Source organism: Sinohyriopsis cumingii, unplaced genomic scaffold (assembly GCF_028554795.1).
Source record: "Sinohyriopsis cumingii isolate HCF-2022 unplaced genomic scaffold, ASM2855479v2 utg001770l, whole genome shotgun sequence".
Classification (NCBI taxonomy): domain Eukaryota; kingdom Metazoa; phylum Mollusca; class Bivalvia; order Unionida; family Unionidae; genus Sinohyriopsis; species Sinohyriopsis cumingii.
The window spans coordinates 290,821-314,042 of NW_028316047.1; the positions used below are offsets into that span (position 1 = coordinate 290,821).

The following is a 23,222-nucleotide window of genomic DNA, read 5'->3' on the forward strand; positions in this document are numbered from 1 at the left end:
AGAGAAGTGGTGAGGCACAAAGACTCAAAATAGCTGACTTGAAGAAGGGTCTTATTTTGGAAAATAGCGGGATTGACAAGGAGGTCAAAGAAAGTCTTTCAAAATTTGAGGTACTTCTTTGTGAGACACACAGAAGGATAGAAACCAGAGGCAAGAGGGGAAGAAAAGTGTCGATAATCCTGACAAAGAAAATGGAGCAGAACATACAGGTACATATTATACTTGAAATGTTGCACATTCATTATTTCCATGACATACACATAGACCAGAGCCAAAAGTTTGATCATCCAGTGTCTTGTTCCAAGATGAAAATGAGTAGTTAGAACTGCTTTTCATCCTACATGGGGGATTTCCATGAAACGTTGCACACACATTCATCCCATTGTCTAGTTGGTCATAAATGAAAATGGTGCTTCTCTTGAAAATCTTATTATTGTTACTCCTCCTGAATGGACGGTCATATCAACATGGGGTCTTCACTGAAAGACTTCTGTAGTGTCAATCTACTATCCAATATGGGAAAAATTGTTAATGTCATGGGTTTTTTTACCAGAAAACTTCTTATCATGTCAAATTGCTCCTAAATGAAAATGTTTCCAATCTTGATGTCCAATATGACCAGCAAAGTCAACGTCTTGGAAATCTTGTTAATCACTACTCTTCAGTAAACGATCATATTGAAATGAGGTTTTCACTTAAAGACTTCTGATGATGTCTTTTGGTCCTAAATGAAAATGGTGTTAATATGACACCCATTATGGCCACAGCAACAAGTAATTGAACATATTTTTATCACTGAAGAATATCAAAGATACTTTCAGTATGCCGGAGTTTTAGGGAAGAAATGGTCATGGAAATCCTTTTTGGCTAGTTTTCAGTCCTGTCAGGCCACTCTTGTTCCTTTGTTCTTTTTAACCATGTACATTAAAAATTAGTGAGAAAATGTTGAAAGATTGAAAAAAAGGTATTTTAAAGTGGCAGTTGCTAAAATCAGACAATAGAATGTATCTTAATAATAAACTAAAAATAACTACTGTGAGACTTTATTAATCATATCTTTAAAAATCTTAAATATCTTGATATTGCAATATGAGTTTTGGGAAGAGCTCCATTCAGTTTTTTCTTCCATAGTGATTTCATATCAGTTTCCATATTCATAATTAACCTGTAGAGGGTAACGTATCACAATATTGAATGTATATTGAGTATTTATGTTACCCTCAACAGGCTAATTGTGTATTGTACATGAAAATAAGTATAGGAATTGTGCAGTCAACTGCATGATTTTCATATAAGGCATCGTCTTTAATGGTTAATAAACTCATTTATGAACTATGCTTGTACTGCTGGCCCTCACTCTAGAGTTACTCAGAGTCTGTGACTTTAACCCATCTGAATTTGTCTGCTGCAGATAGATAAAAGCTTCTAAACAAGATTTTGAGAATAATGATTTCTTTTAAAAAAACAACTATAATGTCTGGTTTTTATCATCTCAGTATAACGAATCTACTTTGACATTGCAAGGAATGTTCTTTTTTATTGTTTTATGTCTTTCTTGACTTGTTCCAGTAAGTGGGTTTTATTGGTATGTCAGCACAATACTGGCAGCTAAAAATACAAAATTTAAATTTTTAAAGATTAAAAGATAGAATGTAAGGGGGAAAATGCAGAAAAAAAAGTTCACTTGCAAGGGGTGAACAGTTCTCTGTCAGAATCATGATAGTGTGAATTTGTTTGCTCTGTGGCAATTTACAGTGATGTCTAGCACTTGGGCATCATGCTACAGATATGTGGCCTCTTGTCTCACCTAGTCAGATTATCCTGACACCAGGCTGACCAGTCCTAGCATTAACCTCTGAATGCTGAGCGCCAAGTGAGGCAGCTGCTAGTATCATTTTTACTAGTCTTTGGTATAACTTGGCTGGGGTTTGAAACCTGCGACCTCCTGCATCAGAGGTGGAAGATTTACCACTTAGGCCACTGGAATGGTCACTTAGTGTAGATAATTTCTGCATGATAATTCATGTTTACAGTGCCTACTAGAGATATCTTGAAACTTTGTAGAGGTGGGATAACTAATCATTGATTACACTGCTTATAATTATGCATGGTTCTTTATCATTATGATTAAAGTTTTACATTATGAAAATGGTAAATTGTATACTTGTGGATGTTTCAGGTTCTGATTGACAACAGATATCAAGTTGGAGTGACCTCAGAATTTTTGTTTGGAAAGGCCGATTCAGCCTTTACCCACAGAGGAAGTGATGCATTGCGTGAAATGGCACACAAATCAGGAGCAAAACATCCATCACGCATAACTTCAACTAATCTGAGAATGCAGCTGGCAACACTTTGTCAAGTCTTAGGCTTAAGCTCAAATAGCCAGGACATCTTAGCAAAATTTCTTGGCCATGATATAAGAATTCACAGAGAATTCTACAGATTGCCTGACAACACTCTAGAACTTGCAAAGGTCACAAAAGTACTTCATGCCTTCAACACAGGAAATATTGGCAAATACAAAGGAATGGATTTTGATGAGATTGAATTTGATGCATCAGGTGAGTACTTTAGTCCCTTTCTGTTTTTGGTTTTGACACCATTTCTCAGTGCAGTATAACTGTTGGAGCAAAACTCTGGTAAGAACCACCGACCAACGGGAAGCTACTGGCTGCTTTCTCACATACCCACATTGGCCTAGCCGAAGGCTTGAACCCACATGGACAGAGGTGAGATGGCAGTGATTGGTGAAGATCAGCACTTTAGACCACTTTGTCACCTGGGGTCCACTCTTTAGTCTTAAATGATAAAGCTAAAATTTGAATTTTGTTTCATTGTTAGCTCACCTGATCATAAGTCAAGTGAGCTTATGTTATGTCCCAGCATGCATTGACCATTACATATCCATCAGCAAATGCTGTCATTTGAGTGTGTGTGTGTGTGTGTGTGTATGTGATTTGGATTTTTAACGTAGCTTTAACAATTTTTCAGTCATATTGCTACGATGTCAGCAGTGTGGTAGTTTATAGTGATGTAGCATGATGTCCCACCCAGTCACATTATCCTGACACCAGGCTGACCAGTCCTAACACTAACCTCTTAATGCTGAGGGCCAAGTGAGGCAGCTGTAAGTACCATTTTTGTAAGCCTTTGGTATGACTCTGCCGGGGATCAAACCCATGACCTCCAGCATCCAAGGCGGACGCTCTAACAACTAGGCCATCGGAGCAGTCCACTATCATTTGAAAAGCCTGGGTACTAATTTAAGCCAAGCTTGACATAGAGCATCATGGCAGAAGGCCTTGCAAGTTAACAAATGATAAAAGAATATTTACTTGGTGCATGGCAGAACACATAGCCATTTACATGTACAATGTTGCTATACCTTATCAAGCACAGGGACATGACAGGTACTCAGCACAATAAACAGATCACTTAACCATGAAAGGGATTGCCATCTCATGTTTTATCACACAAGTCCACTTCATAACTCATAATAACGAATAGTGGCAATTTTTACTTTTCTGTCAGATATTTGAGGTCTGGAGTCTTAGAGATCATTGGCAGATTGACTGATAAAGTCACATATAAGCAGACTAATGTAAGTTTTTTGTAGCCCTGTGAGTATATATATATATATATATATATATATATATATATATATATATATATATATATATATATATATATATATATATATATCTCTTCAGCCTTTGCTTACAAGAACGGAGCACAGGCTATTGTAATGAAAATAGACATAATGATAATCCCAAACCAAAATTGCAAGCTTGTTTTAAAGCTTGCGGCAAGCTTGTATTTGGAACATTGCAGCAAGCTTGCGCAAGCTTATTTATAAAGCTTGCGGCAAGCTTGTGTTTGGAACATTGCAGCAAGCTTGCGGCAAGCTTGTATTTGGAACATTGCAGCAAGCTTGCGCAAGCTTATTTATAAAGCTTGCGGCAAGCTTGTATTTGGAACATTGCAGCAAGCTTGCGCAAGCTTATTTAACAAAAGTGTCATAAGCATGCACAAGCTTGCGAAAGCTTAAGCTTGCACAAGCTTGCGCAAGCTTAAGCTTGCACAAGCTTGCGCAAGCTTAAGCTTGCACAAGCATGCGCAAGCTTGTTATTTATTTACCTAGTACAATAAGTATACACAAGCTTGTGCAAGCTTGTTACTAGCTTGTTGCAAGCTTGCAGAGATTTCTTGCTACAAGCATCTGGGCTTTCAAAAATCAGACATGATTGTGTTTTCCCCCCTTCCAAAAAACCCCCTGAAAATGTGAAGTGGGGGGGTCGGGGAGTCCGAAGGCCCCTGTCCAAAAATGCATTTTAGACTCAACTGCTCCTGGTGGACCAAATTATCATAATATATTGCAAAGTTTTACTTCATTCCAATGAAGTAATCTGCATATTTAATGATTAAATAATGCAATCTTATAGTTGCAATACAGTGGAAAACAAATCTGTTCTGCCAAAACATTAAGTTTAATTCCATTGTTCAAGTTTATTCATTCACTGCAAGCTTACCCAAGGCTGCAGAAGCTTTATGTGTTCCCCTAGCTGCAAGTGTCACGCCCCTATGAAATGATCATGAATAATGAATGAACTGTTCATGAACTTGGTTCAAGAACTGTTCATGAAAGTTCATCAAAAGGTTCATGAATTATTCTAGAATGTGCATGAATTGAAAACATTCCACAAATTGGATCATCATCATTCATGATCAAGTGCATGAACATATTCATGAACTATGATGAACAAAGTTTCTCAATGATTCATGACTTCACGAACAGTGCCTATAAAACAAAATATGATAACCTGACAAGTCACAAATACCTATTCATCCTGAATCATACAATAACCTTAGATGGGGGATGGGGTTAATACAGTATAAAATGCAACATATTATCTTAAAAACTGTATTTGATTTCAGATAAATTTAAACTGACAAGTGATATTCTTTTTTTTTACCCTTAGCAACACTTTTTGTATGTTCTGTAATTTTTCTTTGAAAAATGTTCAAGAGATATTGGGGCAGTTGCCTGCAATCAACTGTTGAAGCATATTTCATTGTCATGGGGCTGTCTTTCAGCTGGGGTTTCTCCTGACCAATCTTCTTCCAGAGACTGGCCTGTCTGATAACTCTTTTGTGAAGATGTTCAGGGTCTATAATTTAATCAAATCCTGTCCAATGTCACTACTGAATGTCTCCTTCTGCAACTTAAGCTGTTCCATCTGATTACTGTTTGGATCTTTAACATTGTTGCAGCAGTCACAATTTAATGTCTCTTCCATCTTGAATCCTCCAGTTTTCAAATTTTCATCCTTAACCTACAAACTTCATCCTCTGCCAATTTTACTTTTCTGCTGTCTGGTCTGAAAAAAAGGTAAAGTTAGTTAATTACAGATAATCTCTGATCAACATTGTTTTTAGCTTTTAGCACATTATCATTGTACCCCACTTTACTTACTGGAATAATATGATCCAACTCAAAAATGATTTAATCCCTTACACATAATACTGAGCATTTATATTATTGCAGAATTTTGTCACTGTTTTATATTAACTGAATCTGTCTAGCCATAGGTATAGTCACAGGAGACGGATGTTTTATTCAGTAAAATATGACATTTTTTTTTGACAACACCGTTACACTAAATAACCGTATATATTACAGATAACGGTTATTTCATGCTTTCAAATATTTTCGCCATTTTTTATTGATAAAACGCCAGACTTGTGTGGTATAGGCCCTTAGTATGTCACTAATGCATCCACTCCGACTCCGCATGTTGCGTATAGCTGCTTCCGGTTTCATCACGTTGTTATTTGCACTTTTATTGTGAACAGTTTCACGCATTAACTATTTTCTTAAGGTTTTTTTTTTTTAAATTACGAAATTACATCAGATTATAGAAATAGTGATGTCATGTAAAAGAAAACGATCTCGAACATCTCAACTCCTATCGATATCGAACCACGTCTGGTATCGAGAACTGGGGTGGGTGGGGGTGATAATGTTTAGTGATTTTCAAAACTTCGATGAGCAAGTTTAAATTAGGTCTGAACAAAATCGTGTCATTAGCTTGGTTATAAATAATATGATGACATATATAAACCAATAAAATATCCATATAACTTCTACTGAAATAATCACGAATGACCAAGAAAAAGATACTCACCGTAATTCTGGTCATCCGGGCTTGGTACGCTTTTCCGCCTAATTTTGCTCTCACCAAATCATTTCCTTCACATTCTTCAAAGTCGCTTCTCTGCACTTCTACTTACTTTAAAAAAATGATATTGAAAATATTCTCATCTGTCCATTCCATGGAGTCCACGGTTTTTGTTCGAGGTTTTTGCCTAACCATCTGCATGATCTTTGGTTTCTGAGCAAGCTTAACTGTAGAAATCGCGCGCGTATATTAACCAATCATATCACGTCTTTTTTCAAAGTCATTCAATCAGAATAATCGTTGTTAATATATTTCGGTTTTTACTGCAAATTGGCAACCAGTGACTAAGTCAATAGAATAAGCAGTTTATAACAGTAATGGAGAGAAGAAAAAAAACGTTAGGACAAAGTCATTGAAAGCTTTTTAAAGCAAATACATTTTGTTGATGCTGGCCAGAAAATATTTTCCCATATTAATCCAGAAATACTCAGGTTAAGTAAACAAGTATTGAATTAAAGATCTGTATGAACATTTATACAGTATATCATTTTAAAAAAAGAAGAAAAAATTCACCTTTATTTAAATTTCACTAATATTGTGAGAAGTTTGTATGATAAATTTTCATGAACATTTTATGAATATAATGATATAGATATTTAATATACATTTTTTTAAGAAATACCATGGTATTGCATCAAAGTACTTGAATTGTTCATGAACCATTAGTTCATGATATTTCAGGAACTTCAAAGATATTATAATAGTTCATAAAAATTCATCAGTGTGTTCATGAACTTCAAGTACATGATTCATCAAAATTCTTGAAGCTCATGAACTTACTTGAGGAACTTTCATGAACACTTCATGATTGTTCATCAAGTCATGACTTTGTTTTCGTAGGGGCGTGACAGTGATGGTGCCTGCTACTTGGATACATGGTCTCAAACTTTCACAAGTAATGGATATATATATATATATATATATATATATATATATATATATATATATATATATATATATATATATATATATATATGAAGAAACTTGTTGCAAGCTAGTTTAAATTTACTTTCTGAAACATACAAGAAAGCTTGCGCAAGCTAGTTTTACTTTCTGAAGAAAACAAGCTTGCGCAAGCTAATTTTACTTTCTGAAGAAAACAAGTAAGCTTGCGCAAGCTAGTTTTACTTTATGAAACAAACAAGAAAGCTTGTGCAAGCTAGTTTTAATTTCTGAAGCAAACAAGAAAGCTTGCGCAAGCTTGTGCAAGCTTGCGGTTATATCCAGCTATCTTGCCTAAGCCTGCACTTGCTTGTACAAGCTTGCGCAAGCATCCATGTTAGCTTATAAACATCAAACTAGCTTATCGCAAGCTTGCCACAAGCTTTCAGCAAGGATGCATTTTGGTTTGGGATACTAGCAGTTTCTCAGAAAATCATTTTCTACTAACTTCATGCAGGTGTGACTCATAATGTAACATCATTTAAGTTTACTAATCCCACTGGTCAGCAGCTACCCTATGTTGAGAATGCATGGTGGTGGTGAATTCCAACTTTTTGATGGACGGTAGACTCTGACCCCAACGTAAGGGTCCAGTTATAATATATGGGTGGCAAGGGTCAGAGGGAACTCGGATTAGACGATGGGCTCTCATTCCATATAGATAGAGTAGTAAGTAAATTTTTATGTATTCAAAAATGTCGAATCTTGGAGTTGAACATTGGTGAAAAATAATTACACAATGTAATGTAATTTGAAATATAGGTTTCTCTTTAATAGTTTGCATGAGAATGGGAGAAGCTTGATCCTGTGTATTATATTATTCTTAGGTAAATTTTAAGAAATTATACCAGCCCCTGTGAGTATCAATACAGGTTTGGATATTGGTTTATTGGATTACAAGCAGACATAACTGGAGTTAGCAAAAATTCAATCTTTTCTAATACAGTAATATATTTATATATCATTTTGAAGGTCTTTTTGTCAAAATTTAATTCAGGTTATTTGAAAAATGTTCGTTTTTGGTTTATTAGCACAGATTAATTCAAGGTTGAAACTTTTTTCATTATGAGATAAGATTCTCTTACTTTGCATTATTTCTTCAGTTGTTTTGTTTTTTAAACTGATTGGAAATGTTTACTTTGTATAAGTAAATTTCAGTGATACATGTACCAAATCCTTGTATAAGGTTTTGAATTTGCTGGCACTAATGACATTTGTTTTCTTTAATTAAATGCTATGTCAATTAACAGATATTCTACTTGAGACATTGCTATCTTGATTTAAAACTGATCATTCCTATTCCTTTAGAATTAAAAGTTTGGAAGGAAAACGAAACTATTTTCAGTTAATCGTTCTATTATTGTTTCATCATACCACCATAACGAAGTTCAGCAAAGTAAATTTAACATTTTTATTCTTTAAATTGAAATGACTTAGTATGCCAATTTTATAGGAATTTTCACTTGTCAAGCTTGCTGCTTGCAATACATTTTTTGGTTTAGTACATGGTCACATGTCTGCTTCAGATGTTACGAGAGAGTCTTGAGATAGAAGCAGCTTTTAATTTGAAACATTCATGTTTGCGAAGATAAAATGTTCTTAAATTTCATAGATTAATGGTCATATGTGAACCTCGAAAAAATGAATTTCGTCATGGAAAAGACCTGTAAATTTTTCTTTTAAAAAGTGGTGGAACCATGTATTTGGCTCTGTTTGAGTGAGTGTTCACAATTTTAGGTCAATGTGTGCTACTGTTTAAAACATGAACAAACAGCTAGAATATGTACAGTAGCATGGTATATATTTATCAAAACACCATTATGCATATGGAAATATATGCTGAATACTTTGGAGTACAGGCTTAAAATTCATTTGTTTTGCATAATTTGAGTACATTGAAAAATGCCTTAATCCATTTTCAGTAAATTTGGGTAAAATATACTAATAAACAGCTTATCACCACATTGGAGATATCATGAAAACAAGCTTACATGTCCTTCACTAAACACAAAGTATCACCTGTGGCCTTGTAAAATAGGTTACAAGGTACTAATAAATACTTGGGTATTGGGATCCCCAGATCAAATTATCTAATTTTGCTTAGTTCTATTGAAACCCCCACATTCATCCCTAAGTCTTGTTGGTCCTGAATGAAAATGGTGCCTCTGATATCGGCCACGATTGTCATCTTGAAAATCTTGTTATTGCTACTCCTGATGAATGGATGGTCATTTTAGCCTTGGGTTCTTATAAAATTTAGCTGGTCCTAATTAAAAATGTTGCCCATTTGGCATCCAGTACTGCCACCAGTGTTGAAAATCTTGATACTGCTACTCCTGAATGGATGGTTATATTGATACTGCATTTTCACTAAAAGACATATTTGGAGAATAAAAGACAGGTTGTTTTTTTAAATAAATTTTGTATACAATCTGCAACAAGTTATGATTTATTTTCAGAGACATTTGAACCGGAGGATGACATTGATGCTGATGCATCAGATGATTCGATGGATGATTTTCAAGACGACCAGGATAGTAGTCCTCAATTACCATCAAAGAAACGCAGAATAGGTGAGAGATTTATCCAGATACCGGAAACTGTAGAGGGTTTAGTATAAACTTTAATATATTAAAATAGTTATACTTGAGGTAAAATAAATTGGGAATTGGAATGATCATCAGTATTAAGTAGTCACGCCTGTCTGAATGGTCACCTTTATTTAGTGATTGTCTCAACATCCTTTCTGATTTCCCCCAGGTAAATTTCTTATTTGAATATCATGTATATAACAGTCATCTGCTTACTGCTTACAAAGGTCATTAGCCAGATCTTTCCTAATTAGATTTAAGTGGTCACTGGAGTGTATTAACTCGTTAACCCCTTGAGGTTTTTGTCATTTTCAGCTCAAATGTGAATAGGAAACACATTTTGGGGGCTACTTCTGAATACATCCTAACACATCAACTTCCAAGAGATTTACCGTTAACGTAATGCTAATTGTGTTAGATACATCGTTTATCATGGTCTATTTGACTTGCACAGGAGCAGAAAGGTATAAGTTGGATTTTTTTTTTTTTTTTTTTTTTTGGCTTATTCCAAATGCCTATCTTATCCTACTTTTTGCAAAGGTTCGCCTGTCTTTGTGCAGTTCAGACCGGTCTTTCTGAGATCTAAGCCCAGAAAGTCTAAAATCCTGACACAAAATCGGATTCCAACCACGGGCGAATTTTGGGTGGAAAAAAATTGGGTCCAAAAAATTAGGTTTGTCCCTCTGTATTTTGTAGTGAAACTAGTTGTTGTTGTGGGGTTTAACGCCATTTTTTTAGCACACGATAAGCTATACATGGCGACCAGTATTAATGGTGGAGGAAGAACCTGGAAAGAACCACCGACCCACGAGAAGCTACTGGCAAGCTTTCTCACATACCCACATTGGCTGAATCCGAGACTCGAACTGGCACAGACAGAGGTGAGATGGCAGTGATCCGTAACGGAGAGCGCTTTAGACCACTCGGCCACTTGGGGCCCCTTTTAGTGAAACTAGAACGGCCATATTATTTGGTATCATTGTAGAGCTAGATCTGTCTACCTTTCTATAATACCACCCATTTTAGTGTATCATGCGTGACCTTGACGCTACAGAGCTTGTCATTAGGCTACTACCTCCTGATGCGTAAACATGGTGCCAGGGGTTAATGAGTTAACCCTTTACCTCATAGAGCATAGTGACAAAGTGCAGTGCGCTATAAATAGAACACCTGTTACCTAGCCGACCACATACGTATAGGCCTGCCTGTGAACTGTTAAGCAATGTAGTGCATGTTACGTTTAACAGCAATTTTAACCATTTTACATTTTTGGTACACATCTATTATATGTGGAAAAATTTAAGAGTAAAGTCCAATTGTTATAACTGTGTAATTATTTTTCACAGAAGAATTTTTTATGTGCTTTAAAATCTTGAGAGAACTCGTTCACCTTTATGTCAGTGAGGCCACTTGACCAACCGTAGCTGCCATTTCCCACACTCGAAATTTACATGTTTTTCGTCTGCATCTACATCACTAAGTCATCTGAATTTGATAATTTATAAAAACTAATTGCTGCCTACATCAATATCAGAGCCTTTACTTAAGTTATTTAATCTTTCATTGTTGTGATTCTAATCATGAAAATTTTGTAAGTACTGAATGAAATCCTGCCTGTGAACTGTTAAGCAATGTAGTGTATGTTATGTTTAACTGCAATTTTAACCATTTTACATTTTTGGTACACATTTATTATATGTGAAAAAATTTAAGAGTAAAGTCCAATTGTTATAAGCTGTGTAATTATCTTCAAAGAAGAATTTTTTATGTGCTTTAAAATCTTGAGAGAAATCATTCACCGTCATGTCAGTAAGGACGCATGATCAACCATAGCTGCCATTTCCCATACTCGAAATTTACATGTTTTTCATCTGCGTCTACTTCACTAAGTCATCTGAATTTGATAATTTAAAAAAACTAATTGCTGCCTCCATCAATATCAGAGCCTTTACCTAAGTTATTGAATCTTTCATAGTTGTGATTCTAATTGTGAAAACTTCATTAAGTACTGAATGAAATCCGTGACCGCCATTTTGGAGAGTGGAGATTACGACCCAGTTACTTTAAATAGCAGATATTGACCAGTGCATAAACAGTGACCACGTGATTTGACGGAATTGTCATTCACAAAAATGAATGTAGCATCTAATAAGGAGGGTTTCTCCAAAGGTGGCGCTTCGAAAACCAGCTCAAAATGGCTGATGTTTACAGCAAGTGTCAAAAGGCGATTCCATGCGAATGGAGTAGAGATGTCCAAAGATGCTTGCATGAGGTAAAGGGTTAATAGTGAATGATCAGTGTATGTGGTCTAAACATTTGCATCGTGAGGAAGTTCTATATAAACTGTCAGTAGTGAACCCAAAGTGTCCTCTATTTCACAGTCTTATGTAACCTGTCAGTTAGTGGAGTTTTGTCATGATGCACAAAAGAAAACGTATAATCAGTGATTTTTTTTAAAGAGTTAGTGATGGTTTAATTTATGGAATGGATTAGGATAAGCAGGATACAATAATTTTGTGTGTTACCAAAAGTTTGGGAAAGAGAAACCTATCTGTGTATATTATGATATTCAATAAATGTTGTTGATGTAGTAATAATAATGATAGATAGATATTCTATGCATAGTATTTGTTCTCCAAAACTTTTTTAAAGGTGAACCTGCACACAGAGGTTACCTGTGTACAAAGGCTGGTTTGGCCTGTTCTCATAGGTGGTTAGTATTGACAGGTTCGACTGTATTATACAACTCAGACCTGCCAACCCTTACGATTTGACTCTTACAAAATTACCTTTAATATACTTATGGATTAATTACAAAGATATGATCATTGCAGTCAAATCTTGAGACTGTCTTATCCATATTTACTCCAGATCTGGATTTCATATTATATTCAGTGGAATTGATCAGGAAACCAGACTAGCATTACAGTAGCACCTTGGATGCTTTAAACTGCCCATATTTTTCGTCCAAAACATTTGCATGATACGTCATTGTTTATAGAATTTTTCTACAAAAATGGCATCCAGCAAACACAATCATGTTCAGTAAAGAAGACACAAATAAGCCTTTTCCAAAATTTAAAGTCTGTTCAGATGTATATGAAGGAATATTCATATTCTTGGGGGAAAAGCAGGAAGGGCAGCAATAATGTTATTAAACATTAATGTGTTGATATCAGTATATCATGTTGGAAAAGATGATTACTGTCACCAAGTAAAATTGAAGAAGAAAATAATACCAAAGGACTAGGTGAAGTTGATAGCTGTTTCAGTTTTAAAACCCCATATTCTTGATGTGCATCAACCACCATTTTTTGAGCAAGCATTTTATGTTTTTGAGTAAACAATTTCTGATTTATTAATTATGCTTTATTTCACATCTTGTCAAAGCAATTTCAGTCAAGATTGCCTATTACTAGAAGAGAAGGTAGTATCAAATCCCCTAGCAGCAAACTTGCATGTGAAACAAGGTTCCCACGCTACCTGGAAATCAGGAAAAAGTCGGATAAATTATAATTTTTTCCCAACCATGAAAAGTCCTTGAATTTTGCAAATATTGATGAAAGTCGGGAAAAACTCTGTAATTTTCCGCCTAAAACAATCATGTAATTCATCTTGAGTTAAATTTATCGAGTTCTAACCAGAATATTCGGAGGGTGCAGTATGGATTGTTTGGTTGCTTGCAATAAACATATTTGCAGAGTCAATCCAAATGCCCAGTGGATTAGATTCGTCAATTAGACTTTTATTTTCAATGTCAGCTCAATATCCGTATCATTCCTTACATGGAAGGCATGAAAACCAGTCTAGCATCACAAGAGGCCAGTGTGGTGGGAAAGTGTAGCCGCCTACTACATGGCCTAGCAAACTTTAAACATTGTTAGATCGAGTAATACATGCATGAAATCGATATGAAATTTACTTATTTTCTCAGAAATTGTGAGTATGAAAATCGTTATGTCTTTAATCTGCTGAAAGGCAAGATAAAACTACATTGTTGATGAAATGTGACCTGGTACTCACGATTTGCATTGCTTGTCACATGAGTACACAAATCTAACAACCTACATTTTCAAATGTTAAAATGGAAGTCGTATACTGGTTGTAATTAAAAAAAAAAAACGAAAGAACACAAAATTCTCCATCTTTATTTATTCCGAGAATAACTTCTGGAGTTTTGTTGTATCATGTGACTACCATGTTGATATGTGCTCTCCGCTATATAAATCAGACTGGCCAGACTGCTGGTTTTTACAGAATTAATTAATTATTAATGATTTTTACAAAAAGTGTCTTACTTTCATTTAATATAATTGAATTTCTGTGCAACAACATTAAAAAGTAGTTTGTTGTTGATATCACGTGACTATTGAACTTCCAGTGTCGTCATTTGAGTTTTGTGAAGTCATGTGACTAGCAATGCAAATGGTGAGTACTGCGTTGGGTTTCATCTGTGCTGTAGTTTCGTCTTTTCTGTCAGTGGATTAACGACATAACGATTATAATACTTGCCATTTCTGAGAAATAAATCCTTTTCCTGACGATTTCATGCAGGTAAGAGTCAATATAACATAAGGTTAAATTTTCTAGGCCTGCTGGTAAGCGAGTACCATATATCGCTACCACCAGGTTGCGGCAAATTCCAAATCTTCGATATGCAGTTGCAATGACCCCCCACACCCCAACCTAAATGTCCAAATATGAAAAATGGGGTGGGAATATTCGGAGGAAACTCGTATTAGAAAACGGACTGCTATTCATTTTAAGCCAGATTTGTAGTCCAAATTGTTAAATCTCAGAATTGAAATGAGAAATTGTTGTCCCTTGTATTATATGTTAAAAACGATATGAGTCCCTGTATCAATACAGGTTGGGGGACTGGATTAACGAGTTACAAGAAGACAAGTTGATTTTACAGAAAATTCAGTCCTTGTTTATACAAAAGTAAACAATTGTGAAGGTCTTTTGTCAAAATTTAAATCATCCCTTTTGAAAATGTTTTTTAAATGATGAATTTTTAACCAGATCATCTTGAGGAGATTAGGTTGTTTGAAAAATCTTGTTTGGGATTTTATTGGCACAGATAAATTCAGGGTTAAACTCTTTTCATTACAAGACAAGATTCTAATTATTTGTGTCTATTGGGTTTTTTTTATACTGTAAAAGGAAATTTTACTTTCAATTTTATATATATATATATATATATATATATATATATATATATATATATATATATATATATATATATATATATATATATATCAGGGCTTGAAATTAGCGGTAGTCCGCTAGCCCGAGGCTAGCAGATTTCCCGTTGGACTAGTAACTTTCACAATGTTAATAGTCCGATGGGCTAGTAAGTTTCAGTTATCAATAGTCAGCATTTGTTTACTCCATTCCCTAATAAAGACTTGACTTATCAAATTGTTCTGTAAACTCAAAGCAGTGGCCATTGTAAACACGGTCCTAAAATAATAGCATGAAAAGATGAAGTCAATTTCTGTCTCGGAAAGGTACGTTTCTATAACAACAATCCATCCGATTTTGTGCATTTCACTTAACAGCGCAAATTATGGTCCTGTCATTAACAACGGATGTTTGGTAATTGATCCTAATTAATCTGATAACGAATCAAATGAAAAAATGACATGGTATCACACTTCATTCACTCGACCACAGTAACAAACTACAAAGTGGTATACCACACAAAAGAACATGGCAAAAACTATTCAAAGAAATTAGTTTGCACATTTTTTTATTTAAGGTTCTTTTTTTTTTTCTCGCTACCCAAACACTCCAACAGTCACAAACAGGAAACTACATATTTTACATTTCCATCGAAATAATTATTAGAATTAGATCATTTATTACGATTACATTATTGACACATCCTTTCTATGCAACAACTTTTTCTATGATGATAAGAAGAGTTTTTATATTTTTCCCTTACAAGAATAAACAAATAATTGAATACACATGGAGATATCCAAGCAGAACGCTGTACATTTGTTGGGAATTAAAATCTCGGAGCATAGGCATCTAAGATTTGAAAATTTTCCGCCTTATTATTAATTTCAACAGTACATTGAAGTTCGATTAATTAGGAACAATTACCAAACTTACGACTTATGATACCGTAATTGGAGCTATTAAATACAACCCGCCGAGTGTCACATGGCTTCGTTTGATGGGAACACACCTTTTCCAAGCTGAAACTAACACTATCTTCTGATGCTAATATTTTATAACAGTGTTTACAAAAGCCACTGCTTTGATCATGAAGAACATCTGCTGAAGTTAAGTCTTTGTTAGGGAGAGGCGATTTAATTGTGGGAGGGGGCAAAGACACGTGTTTTGAAATGTGTTTCTTACTCTGACTTTATTATATAAAGGACACTGTGCCATTCCTTTTCTTGCTTTAAATAATTCGTGTCTACTATAACATATCGTATTTCAAAACAAGGCACAATTTCCTCCTTATAAGACAGGCAAAATGTGGCATTTGATAGAATGTGTTCAGCCACCAGAAAAAAAAGCAGAAGTTGAAACAGAATGATGAGGAATAGTTCTTATGATAGGGAAAAGCGTAATGGAAAATTTCAGAAGAAATGGACAAAAAACTGGGAATGTCTGAATTATGATGAGGAAAGGAACGTTATGTGGTGTAACTGGTGTACGCAATTCGCAAAAACAAACGCACAGACATGTACATGAAAGCCGTGTGACATTGTTTTGTGAACAGGACTAGTAAAGATTTGGCAGGACTAGTAAATTTCTCAATATCATAGTCCTTCTGGCTACAATTAAATTTGTATTAAATTTGAGCCCTGTGTGTGTATATATATATATATATATATTGCTACAGAATTCTTAAGAGTTAAAGGTTTGAAAGGAAACAAACCATAATTTATGTTCATTATGTTGTTCCCACTTAGCAACATAATGCAGCAAAATAAAGTTAGAATTTTTATTCTGTACACTGAAATGACTTTACATGCCAATTTATAGGGATATAATCTTGTGTCATGTGATACATTTTGTGGCTTTGTGCTTGATCATCTTTTCTGACTTAAGTGTTTTTGGAGAGTCTTGAAAGAGATTAATATCTTTCTGTTTAGAAAATGTATGTTTTATGATCTAAAAAATGTTCTTTATTTCCATTCAGTAATGGTCATATGTTAACCTTGAAAAAAGTAATTTCATCCTGGAAAAGCGTGGGAACCATGGTGAAAATAACTACATATGACATCCACCATTTGCATGAATGCTGTTATCACTTTGAAATAGATCTAATTGTCAATTATTATATTTTGAAAATCCAAAATTTTTCATTAGTTAAAAAGTCCTGAGACTTGGGGGAAAAAGAAACATGATAGTATCAATAAATTGAGAAATATTTCACACACAATCCAGTTGATAATTCACATTAAATATATTAATACCAGCAAAGTTACATAAGGGAAGTAAACAAAGTGTTCCAAATACACATAATTGCACAGTGAACGATGTGAAGGAATAAAAGATCACTATGAACAAGCATTTTCAATCTTACTGTACTTTATTCAGAATCAGTTTCAAATTATATTCTTGATATTTCAGTAGTTCCATTTTTTGACAATGACATAACACATTTTTATGTATCAAGCTGTGTGAGTAACTGTTTTTACATATACACATAGCTCATGATTGCAGTAAGGAAATAGGTTTAGAAATAAATTCACAATTGTGTAATTTATAACAAAAGCACAGAGAAATAGGGGATATAGCAATAATATAAACAACAGCGTAATCAAAATGTGTTTTTATTTGGCTAATATAAGAAGCTCCATTAAGTGTTGGGATGCATATTAAATGTACAGTTGAAAGATTTAAATGGACTTAAGAAGACATACATTTGCTAAATTGTTTTTCCCTGAATTTAACATCTGATATCTTCACATAACCATAGATGAGATTTCTGTTTTAATCTAACAAACAATGAAAGGTGACAGGAACTTGTTTAATTTCACTTGCACACATTACAGCCTAAAGATACTCTTTCTGTGGCTACAATAATGACATCATAAATAGATGATGATGCAGCTTAATTTAATTCTTGAAGTCAGAAATTTTGTAAAATATAATTTTCTTTTATATGTATAGAAAATTTTATTTGAATTATTTATTGATTTTAGTTTTGAGGAATATTTTAGCACAAAATTTTGAATCAGACAAACATGATAATTGCAGGCATCAACCAAAATGACTTCAAAAATTTCTGGGATAACTCTGTCATATATATGATTGTTAGGATTAATTGTTAGATGATAATGAGAATTATTATATCCATTGCAGAAAAAACACTTAGAGAAAGAACATTGTGGACTAGAGAGGAGCAGGAGGCTGCAAAACGGCAGCTTAATCGTTACATTGAAGTCAGAAAATTACCAGGAAAGCTACAATGCCAGAATGCTAAGATCAAAGAAGCTGCTCTTGCCAATAGAAGTTGGCAGCAAATTAAACATTTCATTCGGAATAGAATTGTAAAAGTTTCTAAAAATCTGAATCAGGGTATATGTACCAACAGGCAAATCAGTAAAAAATGTATTCGTAAAACCCTGTCTCAAGATCATTGAGCACTTTTGTGGTTGGTGTATGCTATATCAAACCTGGCTGTAGCCAATTTTGTCATCAGTGTTCAAGTTGTGTTAATAGTACATAAACTGATCAGTTGTAGACTGATAACATTTTAATTGGACCTGGCTTGAGTGTTCTTTAATATGACAAATCAGTCATTAAAAGCGCTTTTACATTGGGAACAGCTGTTTAGATATCTCATACTGCTATAATGTCAAAATTCCAAGTTGTCAACCTGATTTGATGACTTGTTGGACAAAGTGGTGGCTGTTCCTATGTTTCATTAAACACCCTTTGGTATGCAGATTATTGTTATTTCCTTTAAAATGTTGGTTGCTATATCCTTCACCAGGGGTCAGTTATAATAGTAACTATGCTCAGGGAATGGTTTTCTTCTTGATTTTGGTGTATCATTCTGACAGGTCCCATACAACATCATTCAGCACCTCACAGACATTTGTTGGGATTCTTGACAAACTGTCCTTGTCACAATTGATCTTTTTGCACTTAATTATAACATTATAGGGAAATAGAGCAGTCAACAAGCAGTTTCTGGTTGCATCTAGTTTTTGCAGCATGCTAGTCAGGATTATTGTCCATCCTAACTTAAAATTATTTTCCATCTAGATAGTGATGATTGCCCAGCCCTCTTTATGCAGATATCATTTCAACCCAAAGAGGCTGAATACTGAGGACAGTAACACAGGATATAAGGGATGGGGGTATTTGGGGAGCAGAATATTATTTAGAAGCCAGAAACATTGGCAGGGCATATGGATTTTGAGGTCAGGTTGCCATGCCCCAGCTGGAATACTGATCATGGTACTTGAGGATTATTTTATCCAAAAGATATTAAGGGAATTTTCCATTTTTTAAAACTTTGATCATGCATTATATAACTTAAAGTTTGTAATAAAGAAAATAATATATTTAAAAACTAGTTACATATTTTATGTTGAGACCAGTTTAGTTATGCTGCTCTTAAAATAATGTTAGCTTACAGTCTAGCCGAGTAACTGGGCTATGCATAGCTTTTACAGCAAGGGTCAGACATAGGCCTTTTTAATATAAATAAAATTCAGATGGCTAAAGATTTCTGTATTCACATGAGTATGTTTGATCTTTACTTTTGAGAGAAGATGTGGGGATTGATGGATTCGATTCATGCATATTTATAAGAATGTGGCAAATGTTTTCATTAGTGGGTATGATATTACTTTAAATGGATGATTTGTCACAATATTCTGAAATCAGTATTTCTTACAATCTAGATCACAGTGTTTTTTCAACTATTCAGTGAAACCTTCATTAAAAGTAAGACCAGAAATGTTGAAAGATTTAAATCTGTAAATGTTTTGTACAGAGTAAACAATAGAAGAACCCTCATGCACTGGTGTAAAATAGGAATATTTTATTGGAGGGTCAGAATTCTGTGTAAGACATGAAGCTTTGCTGAGTAGTGTCTGATGCAAAATGTTTAACCTTAAGTGGAATTTTCCAATGATACAGTCAGAAGCATAATGAAGGATTCTTCTCACATTTTTTAATGAAAAGTGAGGGTTGAATTTAAAATAGTTTATTGTGAATACTGATTGAACTTAAACAATTTTTACATTGTGTTGGAGCATAAAATGTTTGGTTGACACATTTAGGTGTTTGATATTTGGCAAACAGCTGATGATAAAACATGAGTAATTGCTATTATTAGTGTAATGAAAGGTTGTTTTTTTTTTATTGTGTAGTAATGTGTGCTGATTCTTAGACATTCCAGTTTAACTATAAGGGCACTTAATGGAAATAAATTTAAGTACCATTCATATAGTTATAAGGCTATTATAAGTAAACAATGTACAAAAAATGTGTTAGCGAATGTGGAGCTGAGACAACATGTATGTTTCTTTAATGTATTAAGTAAGAAAAATGATGAGCAAATACCCCAATTTTTTAATGCATCATTATCACATCAAATTTGTTATGAATCAGTGGTTTAGTATCCCATCTTCTATAAAATAATAGTTGGAAGATAACAGTCAGTTTTCATTTCAAAATATTGTCAAATCGTTGCCATCCTACACTTGGAACTCACATAACAGGACAAACAAATTAGATATTCAGTTCATGATTTCTTTTGCTATCTGGATAATAATCAACATAACTATTACAACTGCATAATGAATACAAACAACATGGTTTAGATGTATATAAAATGGGTACACACGTATTCATAATCCATCAATTAACAATTTCAAATATTACATTATGATTTTACAAATATTTTTGTGAAACATTTTCTTAATATTTCTTTTTAAAATTTAGTGTTCTATTGCAGTTGGCAAAAACTAGAAAAGACACACCATTGTTTCAAAATGTAACTCGTGTAACAAGGACAAACTAATTTATTTTAATTTTTTTGTAAAAATTTAATGAATTGTCGAGATCCGTTAATGGACAGGTTTGGTTCAGGGAGTATCTACATCACATCAGGTTAGAATGTTGCATATTTGGTGTTTCCTATGTCCCATAATTAGCTTGTTTTGTTGATTTTCTTGAAAAAGAGTGCCCCCCAATGGAAATTCTGATGTAATCTGAAAACAGAAATATATATTTATAATGTAGTAATTATTTAATATGTTGGGTCAGTAATTTATTATGTTAGTCATTGCTTCAGTTTATGTTGTATGAAGCTATGTTGATAGATACTGATAATAATTTGTACTTTTAAGTGTTTCTGTTGACTTATCATTTCACAAAATATTACATGCACAGAAACTTGAAAATACTTGATAAAATAAAAGAATGAAATGAGTTATAATGAATATTTAATTCTTTATGGGGTTGATTAAACTTCATATTTTAAGCAAAAATCACAGCACTTTAACATTTTATTCACATGACATCCCCATCCATACTCTCTCTCTCTCTCTCTCTCTCTCTCTCTCTCTCTCTATATATATATATATATATATATATATATATATATATATATATATGCATGCATGCAGTGCAGGTTTATTTCACATGAGTTTATTAAGGTTTGGTACATAACAAATTATGTGGGTGTTTTCCTCTTAAAATAACAGTGCATGAGAATCACATAACTGTGTCATTTCTGTTACATAAATGTTACACGAGATCACCTTAGGTCGTTAAAAAAAAAGATTTTAATGTACTGCATAACAACTGCAAATGCTAGTATTAAGGCTAATTACAGGGTTGTAATTTTTTTAAATTAAAAAACATACAACTGAACATGGACCAGCACCTGGGAAAAGTTACACGAGGCCGATTTTGATGTCAGTTGGAAATCATATCAAGTGTACTGATGGATGTTCCTTACCGATTTCTTTCATGCTAATGGTCATCATATTTTTGTAATTAAAGATAAACAATTTATCAAGTCTTTTTGCCACCCATTTATTTTGTTGATCATTATATAACTTACCTTTTCATATAACATTCTCTGGACATAATCAGTTCTTGAATGCCAGTATAGCAAGTGTGCCATGTACAAACAATGTTGTATGCAATGTAAGGGCTTTTGGTGGTTAAGAGAACCAAAACTGAACTTGAAGAATGGTGAGATCAGACAGATGCTGAAATTTTCTGTAAATTATTAAATTTGTCAAATGATGAATGAATTAAAGTATTTCAGATTTCTTGGTTCAAATGCTACATGAAATGATTACACAATGCGTGTGTTACTACACAATTTATTGAATACATTAATGAAATAAATTAAATTGCTGTAAAAATGTTGATTTGCTTTGAGTTCAATATGAAGTTTTCTTAAAAATAAGTTTTGGTGAAGTATAAAAATGTCAAGATGAAATCATGGTTGAAAAATGTGTCTTCATGCAGGTTGCTATTTTAGATTTATCTGCTGAGTTTCTTTTATCAATATTCATATTGAAATGACATGTAAAATAAAATGAAGGTAATGTAGAAACAGTATGGAAAATGAATTCTAAATCATTATTACATTAGAAAAATGCATCCTGATTTCTATTTTTGATTGTCTGCTGTTTTGAAAATGTCTAGTCAAATGACAAATAAAGCAACATTCTTTTAAAAAATGTGTTTTTGTAATATGTCTTATCAAAAACATGCCACTGTTTACACTTGTGACACTGACATTTCTTTGACATCTGAAGTAAATTGAAATAATAGGGAACAAGTGTCTCAAGATCTAGAATTGGGATTTTAAAATTATTCATAAGGGGCCATCCATTTCGTACATAATTGTAAGATGCACCCACTCTCTGTAAAGGGTGAGGGTTGATTGGCAGATTGTACCTTCTTTCAAGTTGTCCACTTTATTCGGTTCTCATTATCTAGTAGATGATCGCCCTCAGTTTTATTCCCCGGATCGAGTAAACTTATAGGTAGAACAAATAGAGATCTGAGCAGATATTTAGAACAGAACAACTCAAACTCCCGTACATGGAAAATCAAAATTTAATCAATTACATAAACAACGGTGATAATACAATACATTGGGAAAATACACTTCTTTTTGGAATCTTTCACTGATTTTCAAAACACAAATATATTAAAATAGCTGATCTGTTTTACTGATAGATGTAGTTCATCATGCGATCGAGTGAACAATCGAAGTCGTTGCCTTGTACAATTGCATAACCTGCTTATCTCTGGTTCACTCCCATTTCACTGTAGCTGTTCTCTGTCCTTTTGCCTTTTTCCTTTCTTTTTCTTTTTCTCTCCAACCTTCCTACTGTTTTGCCTCCCTTTCGCCCTCAAACTTTGTTTGGGTAGGTGGATATGTAAGCGTGTAGATATACATATGATTGGATACGTCATTGCTTAGGTACAT

The 23,222-nt window shown here is 33.8% G+C and overlaps 1 protein-coding gene across 1 annotated transcript; it reads left to right on the top strand.

Annotated features, from left to right (window-relative positions):
- Positions 1 to 3: 3 nt before the first annotated feature.
- On the top strand, positions 4 to 21,281 carry LOC149771569 (uncharacterized). The gene is made up of 4 exons (XM_089948341.1): positions 4 to 209; positions 2,180 to 2,564; positions 9,644 to 9,757; positions 18,110 to 21,281. Exons 1-4 carry the CDS (start codon positions 192 to 194, stop codon positions 18,388 to 18,390), a joined length of 798 nt encoding a protein of 265 aa, XP_089804467.1. The 5' UTR covers positions 4 to 191; the 3' UTR covers positions 18,391 to 21,281.
- The last annotated feature ends 1,941 nt before the right edge of the window (positions 21,282 to 23,222 follow it).